Source organism: Chroicocephalus ridibundus, chromosome 4, assembly GCF_963924245.1.
Source record: "Chroicocephalus ridibundus chromosome 4, bChrRid1.1, whole genome shotgun sequence".
NCBI classification, from domain to species: Eukaryota; Metazoa; Chordata; class Aves; order Charadriiformes; family Laridae; genus Chroicocephalus; species Chroicocephalus ridibundus.
In genome coordinates, this window is record NC_086287.1 from 61,220,063 (window position 1) to 61,239,378 (window position 19,316).

The window sequence follows — 19,316 nt, forward strand, 5'->3', positions numbered from 1 at the left end:
TGAGGTAACAAGCACTTGCATGGCAAAGCATGTGCTGTTTTCTCAGGAGTCATATCCCATTTTGCCCATATACAATCTATAAAGACTATCAGGCCTGAAATGTAGCTTGCAGCAGACTTGAAATCAGAGGTTCCCTTGCAGATGTGTGGAATCTGAAATATTTGTAAGTCAGTATTTTAACTGAAAATTACTTTGAAGTTCTAAAGTTGCTCTAGAACTGGTAGGAGTGTCTTCTGTCTCTAGTTCCTGAAGACTGAAGTTTTGAGGATGATATACCTAATGAACATGGAAATACCTCTGTGGTGTCAGCACCCTGCCTTTAAAGATGTTGGTGCTGTGCAGCCCAAAAATCAGAGAGAAAACCGGTCAAGTTACACCCCATTTCACTTCTGCCATGCTCCCAAAGCCAATTCTCGTAAAACAGCAGCAATAACTGACTGGCCAAGATCTTCATAACTAATAACAACTTTGAGGTACCTCTTTTCCTTCAAATTCCAATTGACAAACTTTGAGGGACTTGAGAAGCAACCTAATTATTATAACGTGTGGTAACTCTTTTGAAAGTTATGCTCATTTTCACTAGGCCTTTTGTTAAGGTTTTGGACTCTGAATTTAGCTATAACTGATGAACTTATTAAAAAGTCCACACTGTTTCTTTCCTCTATCTCTGAAGTGGACTCAGGCAAATTTTCTGTCTCCTAGACTATGCCTCATGAGAGGATTACGAAACTAGTTAGCTCTTAACTTGTTTTGTTCTTAAATTCTTAAACCAATGTGTGACAGATGTGCCAACTCTTTTTGAAAGGGTAAGAGTTGTAAACATCTACTAGCCTCTAAGTTGCTTTAAAGATTTAGAAAACACTTTATAAAGGACAGACTACAGTATTTATCTGCTGAATCTTTTAATTACTGGCTTATTCATAGACCTGTTTCTTTACTTGTCTTGCAGGTGTGCCTGTATTTTTATAATAAACTGTACAGGGGAAATAGGGTGACTAAGGTGGATGCTGGGAGTTTCAATGCCTTTTCCTCACCTAACCTGCCTCCACTTGCAAATGCTGAGGTTGATATTACAAGTAAGCAACATCATCTCTTAAGCCTTGTAATTTATGCCACATGCAATGTAACTCTAGCTGAAAAGAATCTGTGCCTGTGTAGTTGAAATGCCGTTTTTAAACTCAGATATCTTTGAAAGCCCTCTAGCTTGACTCCACTTTATCTGCTCTGAAACTGTTTAAATATTAATAAGACTGAGAATTTGTGATTCAACTGCATTTATCTGTTGAACATAGACGTGAGCTAGACTGACTTTGACTAAAGATCCAGAGTAACCAGAGGGAATATTGTCCCTGTGTCACGAAAATGCTTGCTCTGAAGATAAAAATGAGGGAGTGAGGACTGAAAGAACAGAGTTTAATCTCATTAGTGACCATGCTGGGCTCCGAAATCGGGCAAAAGAGTCATTGTAGAGTACTTGCAGCTTCAACAGATTCTCTGTTTGATGCATGTCATTGTGTAAGATGTTTTACTGGATATTTAGGACCTGTCTAAACTGCAAACACACCGAAAACAGCAGACCTAGAATATGCTCTGTGTGAAGTTTCCCCCCTGCCAAACTTACTCAGACTCCCTATAATTTCTGTGTGTCTGTTTTTTAAGGAGAGGAAAAACTACATGAAGATTTCAGTTTGCAAAGTCATTAACATGCTGATGGCTGTTCTTGAGTAAATGGAACCTTTTATTTGGAGAAGGGACAAGAGAGACACATTTGGAGTCTAGCCAAATGAGGAGTTGTCAAAAAATGTACTAAAGGACAGTTTAAAAAAAATATATAACATGTTAATGTGAGCTGCTTTTGCATAGGTTAGGTATATAAAAAAGGAGCAGGACTTTGTGACAATCTCCGTTATTTCCAAAAATAGGAAATAGGGGATTCCTGAATTCTTTTGCTAGGTGCCATCAGTGACAGCAGGACCTCTAGCCCTGTGCCATGCAGTGTGCCATTTTGAATGGTTTCTTCTACTACTAGAGAGAGAGAGGCAGCCTGCAATTTGGAAAAATAAACTTATCCCTTCCACTTAACGAGTGGGAGTGACCTAACAAAGTTTGAGGATCAAAGCGCTGTGTTTGTAGCAGCCAGATACAGACTGAGAAAGCCTGTGAAATGCTGTAGTGGGCCATTAGGCATCTCTCAAGTAGAGAGTCTGCCACTGTTGTATTACAATGCTGTGTCAAATATGGTGTATCTGAAATTAACAGAAATGCTGTCAGTTGATTGTTGCAGTAAATTGGGGAGAATCTTTTTTTCTTGGGTTTTTATGAACTGCATCAAATAGGGTATAAATAAATTCCGTTTACTGGCTGATCAATAATGAAATCAATGTGCAAATTGCATGCTACTTCTCTCTTGGATTTGAATGAACTGTTTTGTGATTCCTTGTCTATAGTAGAAAAATGAGAAAGTTATTAAGGACTTCCCTTGGCCCATATTGGGTCCCATTATCTTTTCAGCAGAATGCCCCATTGAGATCAGTGGTTAAAAACTGATGGTGTGATAGGCTCTATTTTCATTAGTTTCACTTGATTACCCAGTTAGGGTAGCATCATTTATCCAAGATGATGGTGTCAGTATTGAAGGATTGTTTCATTTTGAAAAAACATAGTTTATAGTATGGTCAATCAACTAGTGCTGCTTTATTTTGTCCAAAGTAATTGTTTGAAACATGGCTGTCTCCCTTGAGTTTGCTTGTACAGTCGTCCTATGAAGCTTTCATGGAGACAAGGAACCACCTGGGCTTTTAAAAACAAACCAAACAAATCTAGCATCTTTTAACTTCTTTTTTCAAACAACTTTATTTAATGTGTCTTAATCCTCCTGAAGACAGGGCTGACTGTAGACAGGGCTGACTCTTGTTGCTTCAGCATTATGGAGAGCAGCCTGAGGATGCCAGGCGGGGTAGGCCATGTGCAGAAACTCTTCCTCAGGCTTCCTGGTTCTAACAAAGTCGGGAATGAAAATTCCAGAGAAGCAGAGGCGGAAAGGTGAGAGGATGGAGGGAATGGGGAGTATAATGGGATCGTGGGTTGGTACACAGGAATGAGGAGAGGACATGAGTTTTGAGGCTTGGCATGCCATATAAAAGCAATGATCTACTTCAGAGCCAGAGAGGAGAAGAAGAAATTTAGTCCTCTTGCCTTCCCTAACCTAGTTGCAGCTCTCCTCTTCATTTTTTTATATCAATTTTTTACCGTGTTCCCCCTTCAGATGGGGCTCCCAGTGAATTTCTGATCCCATCAACTGTCTGTGTTTCTTGGTCAGATCTTTAATTGTGTTAGAAACACCTAAGAGTCCTGTTATCCAGCTTTAGACGAGCGAGTGTGTCAGCTTCCTCAAGACTTTCAATTAGCGCAAGAAACTCATGTAAGAAGTGAAAAATTCTAGCAATCCCCTCAGGTGGGTGAGAAACCCAATGCCAATGGGAAATACTTTTGCAGCAGAATCAGAAATCTCTGTATGAAATGGATAATGTTGGAAAACCAAAAATATTTCTAAGATCCTAAAACATATCAAATAAAAGACCTTGCCTTATTTTTCTCATATTTTGAAAAGAGGAGAGACACGGAGGACTATTTCACTTGAAATGTGTAAAGAGTCTCAGTATATTTCATAACTGATTGCTCTCCTCTGCTCTCTGTTGTCCTAATGAAGCAAATATGAAACTTGCTTTGTTACCATGGCTGGACTTTCTTCATCACACATGCATGTCACTTCTAGGAGTGGTGCACATGTACAGGACTGTATGATAAGCATAACTTGTGCAGGGGACAAACAGAGCCCATGTGACTGTGCGTGCAGATGTGGGGCAGCAGATTAGAAGCCACTTTTGGGCTCATCTACCCACCAGTCTCATTAGAAAGAAGTTATTCGTCACTGGCCAAATCTGTGTCCTGGTTGGCAGTGCTGCTTATTTATAGTAAAAAGCCCAATAAATTTATGTATTAAGGCAACTGCCAGCTCTCTTCATTGAAGTGCTTTGGTTGTCCCCCCCCCCGCTCCCTTGTAAGTAGGCATGTCGATTCTTGCAACGACACCATTCAATTTAAATATTCATTTCAGAAGGCGTGTGTCGATTGTTTTATAACGAACTGCCAAAAAAGGGGGTCTGTGTCTGTCTGCCTCCTTCAGGAATTTGCACCCATAGGTTGGCCGGCACTCCCCACCCCTTGGCCGCCGCTGTGGATGGTAATGAACGCCGGGGCTCCTTATATAATGGTAGGGCTCGCCCGTAGCCCTGCAGAGTAGGACGAGAAGAAAGCCTCACTGTTTGTCTGGAGCTCTGCAATCACGAAAAGCTGTATTTCTTGTTTGATTTCATAACTTGGAGTTCAGTCACCACTCCTAAGGGAGGTGTCGCTCTTAGTTGCTGCTCTCCCATTATAAGTTGAAACCTGCATTGTGGCATAGGCGCTGTTTAAAAAAAAAAAAAAAAAAAGGGGGGGGGGAGGGGGTTGCTGCTTTCTAGGCTGTTTAGACCTGCTTCTCTTTTTAGTTTTATTTTCAAGTCTGGTTGATGTTTTTTCTGCACTAACCCTATCACCTATTCTGTGTGTTTGTGTATGTGCAAATAAAGCTGAATAAGATAAGGATGTATTTTTGAGATGTATTTTTAAAAGCTGTAGTGTTTGGTAGGGAGGGGGAGATTGGAAATAGCAGAGTATTGTTTATGTGATGGTTTTGTTTGGAAGAATGAACAAAAGGCCTTAGTATCTTGAATGCAGTCTCCTTGAATAATGCAATCTTTTCTATGCCAAGCCATTTTGGTGACAGTATATAAATAGCCATTGCCGCTTTATTTTATGTACCTTGATTTAAAAACTTTCTTTCTGCTGTGTAAGACCTGTAGTTAGCTTACATTTGTTCCTCAACTTTCTATCCATATTTACGTAATGCAGTGCACTGTATCAGTTAAACTCTTCACAAGCAGAAGCGTCCAAGTCAGAACAGCTTACTGTTTTCTGTGTTGTGCCAAAATCACTAATTAGGATAATCCATAGGATAAAAAGCTGTTAGGAACACCAATATATACAGCCTTTTGTACTTCACCTGCTTGCATATGAGTTTCATACTTAAGAAGATTGCTGCGTGGTATGACTATAGGCTGCAAGACAGCTGGTTTATTCACTGCAATGAAGATGCTTAAACTTTGCTATGCGATATAAATGTTCTTCCTTTTCCGGGATGTAATCTTTCAGATGGAAGATGCAAAGGGTGTGTTCTAAATTTTTTTTTCCCCCTGCATGATGCTCTGCCTCACTTACAGCAGTTCTAAATAAATCTGAAATGAAGCCGTGCTTTTATGTATATTTGTTTGTCTTTGGCTCTTGCATCACACTTGCCTTTTGTTCTGCCTTTTAGACTCATTTGTCTAATGAAAAACTGACATCTGTGGAGTCTGCAGTACCGAGCACGTTATGTAGGCTGACGAGGTTCATGACCAAGAGAATGTTAACTCAGGGACAATCTTCAGTTCTTTATTTTAATATAATTTGGAATTACATCACTGTACTATGTCTGCATGCATTACATTTATCTTGAAGATGATGTGTTAGTTGGTAGAGCGTACTCCAAGAGTACAGGTATAGGCCTGGTATAGGTCTGACTTCTGAACCTATCCTCTGATCTCTCTCCTTGGTCTTCTACTCTTGGCAATATCTTAGTGATCCATGCCAAGGCAGGTTTCCTCAGTTCATTCTTCAAGTTCGTTACAGGCATTAGGGTTGTTAATAGTTGCCAAACTTAGTAGTAAGCATTTGTGAAGTTTTGGCAGGGACTCCTAGCTTATGGAGGATAAAGGAAAGAAAGCTCTGATATAATTTTATTGCCGTCCCTTCTTATAGAGGAGGCTGCTTTTAAGGAATTGGTCTGTGTGTTAGAAGGTTGAAAGGATTGGATTTATTGCTGAACACTGATGCTTCTTAAAGCACAGCGGGTCATGAGTGAGTGTGGTTAGCCAGGCCTGTGAACTTCAGGCAGAACAAACGCAGGGTTTTCTGCACTGACCCGTGTACTTCTTGCCGGTCTCTAACTCACTCTGTAAAGCTCACGGAGGCCTTTGTGAGCTACTTGGCTAACCGCTAAATCCAACCAGGTGGTTTCAGAACCGCGATGGCCAAATTAGCACAAAGAAAGAAACTGTAGAAATAGTCTGTATTTCTGTTCTCCCATTCCTGGGGCATTAGGAATCCACGTGCTGAAGTGTGGCTGGTTGGATAAACATGATGCCAAGCCAACTGCTTGTGACCTGTTTAATGACATATGGTGGTTTTTTTTTAGAAAGAACATACAGAGGCTCTAGCTGCTGACAGGGCACTGCTACAGGAAGGGAAAGTTCATCAACTCTTATAGGTGACTGCTATTTTCTGTCCTGACTTAATGGATTATGTAGTTTTTCATATCTCTGGTAATGGGGCAATAGAGTAGCCTTCCATGGAGGCTTTAAAAAGTACTCTGAATTTTCTTGCAAATGGCTGTCTGCTGATTGCAAGAGATTGCAACAGTAATTGGTGTGAGTAACTCTCCACATGGCTGAGAGCAAGTCAGTATTATGCATGCAGATCTTTTATCTGTCTTGCTGCTTGGGAGTTTCTCCAAAATCTAAAAAGCTTAAATCATGATGGGGAAACAGGTAGCTTTATGGCATGGTCTGCCTTCATTGAAGCATGACTCTCTCAGCTGTTGGCTGCTGTTTGTTAAAGCTCTTTCACTGCTTTGTAGGAGCCATCAGTGCTACCAGTGCTGCACCCCTGCACTGGGGTAGTAAAATTTTGAAATCAATAATGCATGACTTGACTTCTAATAGTGCAACACAAACAAACTATTAGTTAAACAGCTGACTTCTGGCTCTAAATGTATAATCGGAGTTAATTGAATCCTTGCTATTCTATTTAATCGTTAGTAACTACCTAATAAACTCTGGAGGAGATTAGCGGCAACACTAACTGTATTTGTCATCTCTTATATCTGGGAAGATGAAGGTCTGTTTACTAAACATGAATCCAGGCTGGTACGAGGCCAACTACATAACAATGAAGTTCAGGTCAGTGTGTAAATATCTCACGTAGACCTGCACGATGCTCTGTTCATTGAGACTTTCTGAGCACTCTGAACGGGGAGAGTTGGCACTGACAGGATGTGTTCAACATTGTGAACCCATCAGGTCTAGTACTTGGATGCTTTTCACAGCTATCAGACTTCTCTTTTGAAGAGGTTGTAGTAGAGGTATACAGCTTTGTGTCTGATAGATCATCCTATTCACTAATGGTCATTGAACTAAAATATCCATTTTGGAAGTCTTTGCTATAAAATGCTATTTAGTTGAAATACATGGTAAAGATCTCCTTGAAGGGCACTAACGTAGAAATATTGGTGAGTAACACTGATTTATCTCGAAATCTAGACTTATTTTGAAATTAAAGCTAAAATATAACACAGTTGAGCCTGACCTGGATGTGGCCTTGGAGACATATTTTGTGGTACCTAATAAATAAGGTGTGTTAGATCAGCTGCGATGACTGCTTTCTTAAATGCGCTTTCATTTCCTCTTTTCAAAAATACGTTGTCTTTCATGAATCCCTTACATAAGAAATAGTTTTAATGACAATGTCGTAAGTATGAAAGGCTACAAGTCTACTTAATATTATGTCTTAATATTAAACTAAAAGGGCCATTTCTCTTTTAACAGTAAACTGGGAAACGGTGTGGAGAGCCAATACCAAAAAGAAATTTCAAGTTCACACCAATATGAACAGGAATGTTGGGCTTCTGCGAATCTTCCCAGGAATCACTGCTGCTGCTGTAAGTGTCACCACTTCATTTTGGAAGTGGGTGAAGTGATGCTCAAATGCTTGATTAGTTAGCTGAAGTAGGGAAGCTGCGTTGTTGTAGCAGTGGTTGGGGTTTGGGAGGGAAGAGAAAGGATCTGTCTTCTTCTGATAAATCTTTTTTGGATTATCAGAGCATTCAAAGACTATTTTCATATGTCATAAATTATTGATAAAAGCTTTTGAAATATCTTTTGTCTAAACCGCCTGGGCTCTGAAACTGAAAATTAATTTCTTATCAGGGCTGATAAATAGGTCAAGTGTGCTTTTCTAAACAGGTGCAGGTGACAGTGACCATGGAAATGCTCTCTTGATGCATATTGAGGTGTATTAATAGATACCTTGTCAAAGAATATACAATATACTGGGTGGAGGGGAGTGTGAGTATTTCTACAACTCATGCTTCTTTTTTAAGGTTCATTTTGTCTCATGCTGATGGTTAACGTGACCCTCAGCATTCATACAGAGCTGAAAAGGAGAAGTGGGATTTTGCTGCTGAAAATGAGAAGTGGTATTTTTTTTTCCTTTAGAAATTGTTTTGCAGAACTGTGGGTTTAGGTAGACTTGTCTTTAAATTTTTGTCTACTAGTTCCATTAAATTGACAGGTCTTTTGTGGCTGTTGCCGTCTTAAATTGAATCCAGTAGTTTAAGCAGCACTCCTCAATTGTGTTACCATTCTTTTTAGGTGAATATGAACAGATGGAAAGGCAGAGGGGTGGTATATTTGCAATAAAACTCCAACCGCATAGTTAGCCTCTTGGGGGCTTACAGTGTATTGCATTTAGTGTATGTGATCAGCAAGGAAACATCTCGGATTTTTACATCTTTCTAGGAAGAGGACTTTGCTAGGCATTCTTCTATAGTGAGGCACAATGTCTCCCTCATTAACAACTGGCCCATAATGTATTAGTGCCTCCTTTTTTTTTCCTGCCTTGAGTTAAATCAATTGGGCTTTGAGTTAAAAAACTCCAGGCTTCATTAGAACATTCCTTCCTGAAAGGTGAGGCACTCTCTCTTTGGCAGACATTTATTAACAAAACTCTTTGCTAAAGGGACAAATCTGGGCAGGGGTGGGGGTTCTAATCTCCAAATAATAACTCTACATTTACTTCATAAGCATAAATCTACCTTTTTGTTCTGCCACGGTGCAACAGTAGAGCCTGTTAATGCACTTGAACAAATGGATCTTTTTTCACACTGGGATCGTGACTGTAGAAAATAGTTTATTTTAAAATCTATCCCTCTAGGAATTGCAAAGGAAGATAAAGAGTGAAATTCTCATTTTTTTTTTAAAGCTTATTCTACAGTCTCAGTTACTGGAATTGGGGAGCACAGAAGGGCATGAGAAGACTGTAGGACATGAGAGCCTGTAAGAGTCTAACAGGAAGAGACCATTTTTAAAAACTCTATGCCATACATGAAAATCTTAATGTGACTTAAACACACCTTTTGTTTCTCTTCCATGTCTTTTTTTTGAACAGGTAAAAGCGTTTCTTCAGCCTCCAATTGAGGGCATTGTACTTGAAACTTATGGAAGTGGCAATGCCCCAAACAACAGAGAAGACTTGCTGGAAGAACTGAAGAAAGCAGCCGAACGAAAAGTAGTGATTCTAAACTGTACGCAGTGCTTGCGAGGGTCTGTTAAAACTGTCTATGCAACAGGGCAGGTAAGGGTTGTGCAGTGGCTTCAGACTCTGCTGCCGTGTAAAAGAAACATCCCAGTGATACAACTTGATTCTATACTTCTAGTTGTCTCAGTGTATAAAAACAGATTTATTAACTGTAAAGATACTGCTTACAACATAACTATATCTGACAAATTGTAAGCTGGGAGAATTTAAATATGTATCTGCAAACAAGATCCTGTTACTCCTAGTCTGAATGATCAAAACAGTCAGCTTGAATCTCAAATTAGCAATTGCTTGCTCTTGTCATGTGCAGCACTCCAGGATACCTTGCATTAGATTGTTAGTATCTCTCCCAAAGGAATTTCACTGAGCTAGAAGCTAGCTTTGGGGTCAGATGATCAAATAAAGTAGTATTTGATAGGCTAGCAGTTACTTAGCTACCATCTAAGAACATCAAAAAAGCCTACAAATCCAAGCAATATTCCAAATCCCAGTTTTTTATTTGACTGGAAGTGCAGCTGAATTCAGTGAGAGATTGGAGAACAGTATGTAAGGAAGCGTCTATCTTGCAGAATAGAAATCAGTCGTGTTTAATCCATGAAGGCTACCTTAAAGCAGACTTTGTGTGGATACTGTTAATATTCAGGGCATTTTATAGTGAGTTTCTCACTTATGTATTAAGACATGACATCACTGGGACTAATAAAAGGTCAAAGCGATGTAAGAACATGTGTTGCATGTGGTAGTGTGAAGGAAGCTGGTTTAACTGGCCTTTATGAAAAGGCTAGCCATTAAGTAGCCAAGAAGCACTGCCAGAGAGTGACTCATCCCCTTGTTTTAGACACTAGGTTTTGTTGGGAGCAACCAACCGTCTGGCACAGCCAGCTTCTTCATTGACTGTAAGGTATACTCTAGTCTGGTCCTGAAACCTGCATCTTTTAACATTGGTTTTGATGCAGCTTTATCTTACATATGCTTCAAGAACATATATTCTGTTTTGAGGAGAAAGAAAAGGAGATTGTAAGAATTTCTTTCCACCTCTTCAGTATCCAAACCGTATTTTCTGATATGGGCAGTCATTTGGGTGTTGGTAAAACTTTTGCGTAACTGAACGGAGATGTTTTGAGAAGCATAACTTTTGCAAAGATTCTGTGCCCTGTAGCAAATACAATAGGAATATGTGGATTATATAAAACAGTTCACATGGAAGGAAGAAAGCAGTTACATCAATAGAAGACACCAAACATATTTGAAAAACAACATGAAAATGGTGCTTAGCTTTTATGCGATTTTTCTGCTTGAAATGAACTGCTAAAATGTATGGAAGGAAGAAAAAAAAAAACATTTCTATGCTCTAGTTAAAAGATTCTCCAAATAAACACCTGTAAAATGGCTTTTTGCACTCTGATCCAGACTGTTGATATGCTGAATTGAAAGATTCTGCTCAGATCTTACTGAACCACTGTAAGGCTGTGTGGAAATCTGTTCAGTTCTGGCTTCCACTTTTTATATGGAGCGTGTATTATGTTGCTTCAGCATCTGTTGATGGAGGCTGCCCTGTTTTCTTGGGATCTTTTGAGGAGAGCGCTGACAGAGCCAAGTACTACAAAATTACTTCATGCTTTTTGTTTCATTGCATTCTCCTTTTCATAAGGACCGGCTCAATGGAGGAAGTATCATGGGTGAATGCTGGAAAGTTGCTATAATGTTAACTTTGCTTTGATTTGTCTTTAAATAAAATCTTTCGCAGGTCTTTGCGTATGGCTAAGCCATTTTTTTACTCATTCAGGCTAGCCAGGTAGGTCAGCTGAGTCCCTGGTTTCCCTTGAAGAGTTTGTTTTAATTAACTCTATGTCTGGCCTCTGATCCCTCCGCACAGTAGAAGCTTATAATTGAGGGGGCTTTAGGTATAGGAAGGAAGCTGGGAAATCCCTTCCTCTTCCTCTTTCTCAAACCCACTGAAAAAGCCCTAACTGTTCTTTGGCTAGCTCTGCAGAACAGAAAGTATTTCTCACCTTCTCTGTATATGTTATCCCATGGGACTTCTAAAAATGTTAGTCTGGGGCTCTTGGAGTTGATTAATGAGCTGGTTAAGGCTCTTTATCTTGCTAAAAGTATTAGTTAAGCCACAACAAGTTTCAAAGCTGAAGTTTTTCTACAAGGTATTTAAGAGTAAAATGCAGGGTCAAGAACTTACTCCAAGATGCTTAACTCTGAGGCATCACATTGTGGCAAAGATGATGATCTGTGGTTTAGAGAAGCCCAAGTGTTTGCCCAGGTACAATTTAGTGACAAGAGATCTGAAACCTCCTTTGTCTTTGCTGTCTTGCTCACTGTACACTTAGGGGGCTTGCTGACCATAGCAAAGCTCTTTTTGCTTTGATTCAGGCCGTTTATTTTTTTTTTTAACTACCAGAAAGATAAGTTAAAAAGGTCATCTTTTTCAGTTGTTCTTGTCAAAACTGTGTAAATTACATATTTTAGTTGTATGTTCTAAATCATACACTGCTCGTGCAGCCTGAAAGGATCTGAAAACACTCCTGCTGTGAGCACACTGTAGTGCTGGAATTCATCCAAAGCAATGCCCCATAAAAGAATGGTAAATATGTCTGTGTGAGAACAGCCTACTTGGCAATGTTCAAAATGCCACTGGGTTAAAACAGAGTAACTGCAGCTTTTCAATAAAGGGAATCTGACAACTCTGCAGATAGCTGATATGGACCTGTAACCTTTCCCTTTTAGCATAGTAAGTGACCGTGGCAAGCGTTTGGGTGAATTCTTCAATGTTATTGCATGAAAAGGAATTTAAAGTAAAAGTTATCTTTATTCAGCTGGCTCCTAGTATTTGCTTGGTATTTGATAACTACAATTACAAAAATTACAGTGGCAGTAGGAGGAGCAAGAGAGTGGAGGGACAGGGGACAGCTGCATACTGTACTCTGTGTAGCTACTCATCGTTCATATACATTTTCTGTTCATGCAGGTATTTCTGAATGCTATGCTAATTGGAATCATTATTCCTTTTTATTCAGACTCTCGCTGATGTTGGAATAATTCCTGGAGGTGATATGACACCAGAGGCAGCCCTAACTAAACTGTCATACACACTCAGCAAGAGTAAGCTTAGCTGGGAGGAGAAGAAGCAGGTAAATATTTCAGCGTGACCTTGAAAGGCTTTAACTTTCTCATCTACTGTGCTAGCTTCTGCTTAGCTGAATGCCTTGAGCTTCTCCCTTGCATTTAAAAGCAATTGGTTCCAGAGCCGTAATGTGAACATCACGTGTTTGGTTTTTTTTTCTTAGAGAAAAATACTGTTAGGCAAATGAATGTATGTAGGTTGGGAGAGAAAAGAATTCTCTGCATAAGTCAGCTGAAGACCGTGACCAAGCCATAAAAATGCCATCTTTAAACGGTAGTAGTCTACCTTGGACGCTTCTGTACTAAAAACCCGTATGTGGAAACTCATATGAATTCACACAGAATCCCAACTCTACTGAAGTCAGCAAAGATCTTGTCATTGATCTTAGTGTGGTAAAGATTTCAGCCGAGACTCATTCACACAAAGCTAATTCTGAAAATAAATATTGCCTATAGCCTCTTCCGTCACAGCTCATGACAGTGTTAGATTTTGTTTCTCTAAGAGGAGATACACTTTATAAATACAAAAAATAGAGGATTATTCTAAGAACCATTTGTAACTAATTTCAAAATCATAATCCCTTTAACGGTGTTCTTACTGTTTGCTGGTGTTTCATCGAGGCTTTTTTCCTTAAATTATGTAGTTATATATCAAATTCCTTTTATACAAGGAACACAGCTCTGAATTGGGTAGGGGAGCAGCAGCCTGCAGGAATGCATGTGCTTCTGTGCTTGTATGCAGTGAAGTTATAACCCTGACACTTTGGGAGATGACAACTACTTGAAAGGACATTGTAGAGAGGTTGGTGCTGGTCTCTTCTCACAGGTAATTAGTGATAGAACAAGAGGGAATGGCTTCAAGCGGCAACAGGGTAGGTTTAGATTGGACATTAGGAAAAAATTCTTCACAGAAAGAGTGGTGAGACACCGGGACAGGCTGTCCAGGGAGGTGGCGGAGTTACATTCACCTGGATGTGTTTAAGAGTCGTTTAGATGTGGTGTTAGGGGATATGGTGTAGGGGAGAACTCTGTAGAGTGGGGTTGATGGTTGGACTCGATGATCCCGAGGGTCTTTTCCAACCTAAATGATTCTATGATACTATGACATCATGATGAGTCACTTCCCAGACTTAAGCACTGCATGCACGTGTATCTTATGATGGTGTTTTGTTTTTATGAAAACTGAAACAAATTTGGTCATTATTTCATGCTTAATATCTTCCAACCAGTAGCAACTCTTGGGGCAAACACATTTGGATACCTGTGATCATAAGTGGAGTGGCTGGTAGTACCACTTACTGTGCTTAGAAACAGTTTCAGACTCTGAGCTTTTGGCTGTTCGCTAAAGCCTGGCTCTGAAAAATGAGAGGAGGAGGAGCTATGTGTCTCTTCAGTGGGGATGGTAAGAACATACTCTGTGCAAGAACATGCTTGACAGGCAGCATAACGCTGCGTGAAGAGTAGTGGTATTGCATGTGTTTGTGTATATACACTTTAGGAACCCGGGCTCTTCACTGATGCCCCTTTGGTACACTCACTGACCCTGGAACATACGGATACTAGACTGTTTCTTTAATGCAGACTTTAATCTTCTTGGACAGAGGATTATTTGACCTGGGACAGGAGGAACTTTCCCAGCTGGCTTCCTGCCTAGGTGTGCGAGTTAATACTTAATTTGAGATCTGGTTTGCTGAGGTGGGATAGCTGACTTACTCAGGTGAGGACTTGGTGACAGCACGTTTTAGGCACCACTGGCACAAGGTCCTCCTGCATCTTCATGTGCCCCCCTTCGGAACAAGCTACGCAGTTTGTGTGGTGGTGCTGGGACCTCCTTTATATGGTTTGAAAAACAAAATAACTTTTGCAATTTCTTTGAGTTAAGCAGGATTGTTTTCCTCATTTGACTCATTGTACAGACCCACAAACAATTGTGTTGGCACAACTAAGGGAGCAGCATTGCCTGGGCAGGAATGAGCGGTAGAGACCAGGAGAAGAAGAAAGCCTGGAAATATGTTGTCTGTGGCAATATCTTCAGCTAAACATATCACCAAACAATAGTCTCCCAAGAGACGGAAGCTCTCCTGAAGCTGGCGTGGTTATTTTAGGATTCTCTTTCAACACGAAGAAGCAAGGAATGTGCCCCCAGACACATGCAAATGGCTGCAGAGCTGGTAGGACTGAGTATGGCATGTAGGGCTCTGCACTGGGTGCATTCAGCACAGGTGCCAGTTGCTAAGGTTACCTGTGCAAAGCAATGATCTCAACCTGTCAAACTCTAAAAGTGCGCCAAAGCAGTTGGTATCCTCTGAGTTACACGTCTGTGGGACTCTTCCAGCAGACAGCTACAGCGTTGTCAGTGCTTGGAGTTTTGTTTTGTTTTTTTAATAAAGGGCATGCCTAGACATAGGTAAACCTGGGGCATTCCTCCTTCCAACATCGCATCTGTTTCTTGCAAATTTTCACAATCCTGCTTTTTAAAATTCTAATTGAAAGAACTACGTGCTTTATAGCTGCATCAGCAACCTTTCGTGAAAGGGTGCCAGTATGTAAAATTGTCAGAATTGAGGTAACCAGTTGCTTTTTCTTAAAACCAGTTGCTTCTCTCTCTGTTCTTCAGATTTCCCAGAACCTGTCTTTTGGAGTATTTTCTTTTCTTTATTGCTGTGTTCAAGCACTTTCTACACATGAACTGGCTGACCTTTGTTGTTGTTGTTGGGTTTTTTTCCTGGTTGTATTGGATGCACCCTGTTACACGCCTGCTTTAATATTGAATGACTAGTACTACTGTAGACATCTGTATTCAAAGCTGGCTCTATGGCCAAATTTTAATAAAATCAGGGCTAGTGGAGCTGTTTGAAAATCCATTGAAATACATGACCGTCCACAGGCAGCACTGGGCTTGTCCACAGGCAGCACTGGGCTGTTTTGAGGCCTACGTACACAGTCCGTGTAGGAGTACTGAGGTTTGGGAATGCTGGCAAAAGGCAGCATTTCAGAATATTCTGGTCTTCAGCCTCACTCTGCTAATTACACACTATCTTTGTGTTTTTAAGTGGGCTGCAGTTTACCCCACTAGGGAACTTTTGTCTGCATACTCTAAAAATTGGGATGTTTTGTTATGTGCTTACTTTGGTTTCTTTGCTTTGGAAGAAAGTTTTAGTTGCCTGTCCCTTTTTTTTTTTTCATCCTTTTGTCTTTTTAAACTTTGCAATCTTCATGGGACAGTAACTATTTCTTTAATCTTTTGTCTGCATTCAATTAGTTTCCATAATTCCTCCAAACAATTTTCTAACTTGATCCTAAGGTTTTTTATTAGACTACTACCATATTTTTCCTCTGCTAACAAAGGATTTGATTGCTTGCTTTTCAGATGCTGAGTGAGAATCTAAGAGGAGAAATGACTGTTGTACCCACAGGAGCCAAGATCTCTCTGAGAGATAGCAAGTTTATTCAAGTGATTGCCAAATCTCTAAGTATCAGCAGCAAGGAGGTATATACTTAAATATTTAAAATTGAACTCATGTAAAGCTGTAAACTCAGTTATATGAACCTAGCTTAAAGATAAACAGCAAAGCTGAAAGAAAAATGGAACACTGGAGCTTTTATATGATTTTTTTTTTTCAGTACTGAGTGTCCCAGCTAACCAGTTGGGTTAGGGAGAAAGGACACAATGACAAGCATAATATTAAAATGTTTTTAATTAAAAACATATTAACTTTTTTTTTCCCCTCTTTGTAGGCCCATCTTGAGTTTATTTTCTTGGCTGGCTGGTTACAATAACAAGCCTTAGACGGTTGCTGTAATTCAGGGTATCAATGATATGAAAAAGTGCTCTGTATTTTTGTGGTCAAATGTATTGACAGTTTGGAGCAATCCAAATAATAATGGGTAAAACAGCTTAATTGTACATGCAGTCACAGAAGGCTGATACTAAGGAAGCACTACACAAGTGTAATTTGTGGAGTTTAGTATCAGTATCTGCCAATTGGAAAATCAGAAAATATAGTATCGGTTGTAAGATACAAGTATTTGCTTTTCTCTTGGCTTGGTTTCAGGGAAGATGGGATTTTTAGTAGCTAATGAATACTGAATATATGGTCCTTCCTTAGTAAGTCTGAGAAATGGGAGGATATTTAGGGGGCCTATGGGGCTTCTCAGTGGAGGTTTGGAACTACAGGTTATACAAATATCTGAGGAATCATAGGAATAAAGTTCATCCAGTCTTGAGGAGATTGGACTACATGGTCTTTTCCAACTCCTACCAGTGCTGTTTCTCGTACTGGACTGATGTGTAACTATGGCAGTACATAGATGGTAATTAGTGTGTGCACCTTAAATTGTATATATTAGATATGAGGTAATTGTAGTGTTGTCAGGGAGGAATATAAATCTTCATGGATGTGAGACCAACAAAATGTAATATAAACATGAGACATCTTTCCTTCCAGGAATTAAATGTTACCATTTTTAAATAACCAAATGACTAATTCGGAAACTTTACATGAAAGCAAGGGCAGTGTTTTTATGACTTGGACATTAATCATATTAGAGGCAAGGCTGATATTAAATGTTAAATTTTATTTGTTTCTCAGGAGTTAGAAGCTGTAAGAGATGCATTAATTCCACCTTTGGCTTGTGCTGCAGCTAAACTGGGTGACATAGACGCACTAAGAGCCATAGCAGAAATGGTAATGTAAAATTAACAGTTTGTACAAAACACAAATTTTTAAATAGAACTGTAAATGACAGGAGGAAGCTATGCTCACTGGGAAGCAACTACCCAAGTCTTAGACTTAAAGTGCTTTGACTAATACAGTTGGTTTCTAGGCTCCTCGGTCTTTGCCTTTGAAAACTTGTATGTTCTTTCCCCTATCTGGTTCTCAGCTGTTTACATTTTCTTTTGAACTGTGAAAATCCAGGTAGATTAAAATGCAAGTTCTTATCTGCTAACTTTGGAACACTTCAGAATGGTTTGTGCTGCTTTCTTTTGCTTAACTTTCTATATGCATATTCATAGTATCCAGCTTTTGGATGTAAATCTATCATGATTAAAAAAAAAAAAACTCGAAAATTATATTTAAGCAAAACACAGTGCAGTGCTAATTCAGGATTTTTGGCTCTCCCCGTAGCTCTAGCTTGGGTTTAACCTGGAAAAAGAAACAGGCATTTCCCTGTATCATCTTCTACACCTTTTTTTTTTTTTTTTTTCCTTCCCCTCTTTGTCTTGCTTTACCCTACCCTTGAGACTTTGGTAATAGGCCTCAAGAAAGGATAAAAATATCTTGAAAATAACAATAAACTAAGGCAAGTAAAATTAGCATACTATAGGTACAAAGCTGCTGTATGACGTACTGCAATGAAGAGCATATCTGAAGGGGCTGTAATGAGAATACAGGTAGAGCGGGGAACATGGAGAAGGTGGAATCAACCTAAATGGTGCTAAAACAAGACTACAAGATAAAGTTGAAGTATGTTGGACAAGCTTAACATTTTGGTGGCAGAATTAGTGTGGTGTATGCATCTACTGTTGTACCAACAAGTTAATGTGCAGCCATTATCTTTTTAGCATGTGAAGGATCTGTCCTTTTGTAGGGTGGAAACTTGAGCTGTGGAGACTATGATGGCCGAACTCCACTTCATATCGCAGCCTCCGAAGGGCATTTACCATTAGTTGAGTATTTGTTGACATCTGGCGCAACTGTTTATGCTAGAGACAGATACGGATCTACCCCACTGATGAATGCAGTCAAGTTCAGGTAACAAAATAATTTATACACTACTCTATGTAAAGTTTTTAAACCTTCTATCATTTTGGATTTAAAGTCCATCACTGTGTTTTGGTCTTGTTTTGTCTCAGCAGTCATGTGTAAATGACAGCGGTTAAAATAACACAAACCAGCTTCATTTCAAAGAATGTGACTAGCCTAAATTAAAAGATTTTTAAAAATAATACGAAATGAAAGCAAACAACTTGGTATGCATGCAGAATTTTAGCGTAAAGTAACTTATTGCTGCCTTCCCGCCAAGACTTTGTCCGTAATTTCAGGACTCCACTCTTTGTTATGAGGCTACCTTATAAAACAGAGGCAAACTGATCACTGCTTTTGACTGTCAGAAGTGAGAGTGCAGGACCAAGGGCTATCTGTTTTCTTTCTGCCCTCCCCTTTCTCATCAAGACCAGACTGTTTCAATTGGCACAAAATATACCGGTAGGTTGACTTGTTTTAATCTTTCCCTTTCACCAGTGCTTTCCTGAGTCTCTTGCTGGGTGACTGGTTTTTTGATTTTTCCCTTCCGCCCACTCATAATTATATGGGATGGCTGCATGGCTCTGCCTGCTTTGTGGATTTCCTCTTCCTGTTGCTCTGGATGTCAGCAGTTCTTGAATGGTTGTCATGGACTGGTCTTTTCCATGTTGAATAGTCCTAAGGAATGGCCATAGCACAGAATATAAAAGTTGTCAGATATCAAAATCTAATTTTAAAACATTTTGTTCATATAGCCTGGGGATTCATAGAGCCATTGGTCTTCTAACATGTCAGAAGCTGCATGCCCTAATCTTTTCTTGTTTCTTTGATCCACTTTCAGCTCCTTATCTCATATTCAGTCTGTATGATTGCAGGAGAGAAGCTTTTTTTTCTGTAAAGGAGCTTGGAGTGAATTTTCAT

At 39.6% G+C, this 19,316-nt stretch overlaps 1 protein-coding gene across 4 annotated transcripts in view; it reads left to right on the forward strand.

Annotated features, from left to right (window-relative positions):
- The window catches only part of ASPG (asparaginase), a 57,405-nt gene that overhangs the window by 14,277 nt on the left and 23,812 nt on the right, over positions 1 to 19,316 (forward strand). For 3 of the 4 annotated variants that reach the window (XR_010070828.1, XM_063333283.1, XM_063333284.1), the window contains exons 6-12: positions 950 to 1,076; positions 7,743 to 7,855; positions 9,364 to 9,549; positions 12,543 to 12,656; positions 16,019 to 16,138; positions 17,241 to 17,336; positions 18,241 to 18,404. Coding sequence is in view for 2 of the 4 variants with exons in the window: in XM_063333283.1 (XP_063189353.1) it covers positions 950 to 1,076; positions 7,743 to 7,855; positions 9,364 to 9,549; positions 12,543 to 12,656; positions 16,019 to 16,138; positions 17,241 to 17,336; positions 18,241 to 18,404 (920 nt within the window). In the remaining 2 variants the exon portion in view is untranslated. Of the gene's footprint in view, positions 1 to 949; positions 1,077 to 7,742; positions 7,856 to 9,363; positions 9,550 to 12,542; positions 12,657 to 16,018; positions 16,139 to 17,240; positions 17,337 to 18,240; positions 18,405 to 18,694; positions 18,858 to 19,316 lie in introns of all 4 variants that reach the window. The other variant, XR_010070829.1, reaches the window with a different exon arrangement.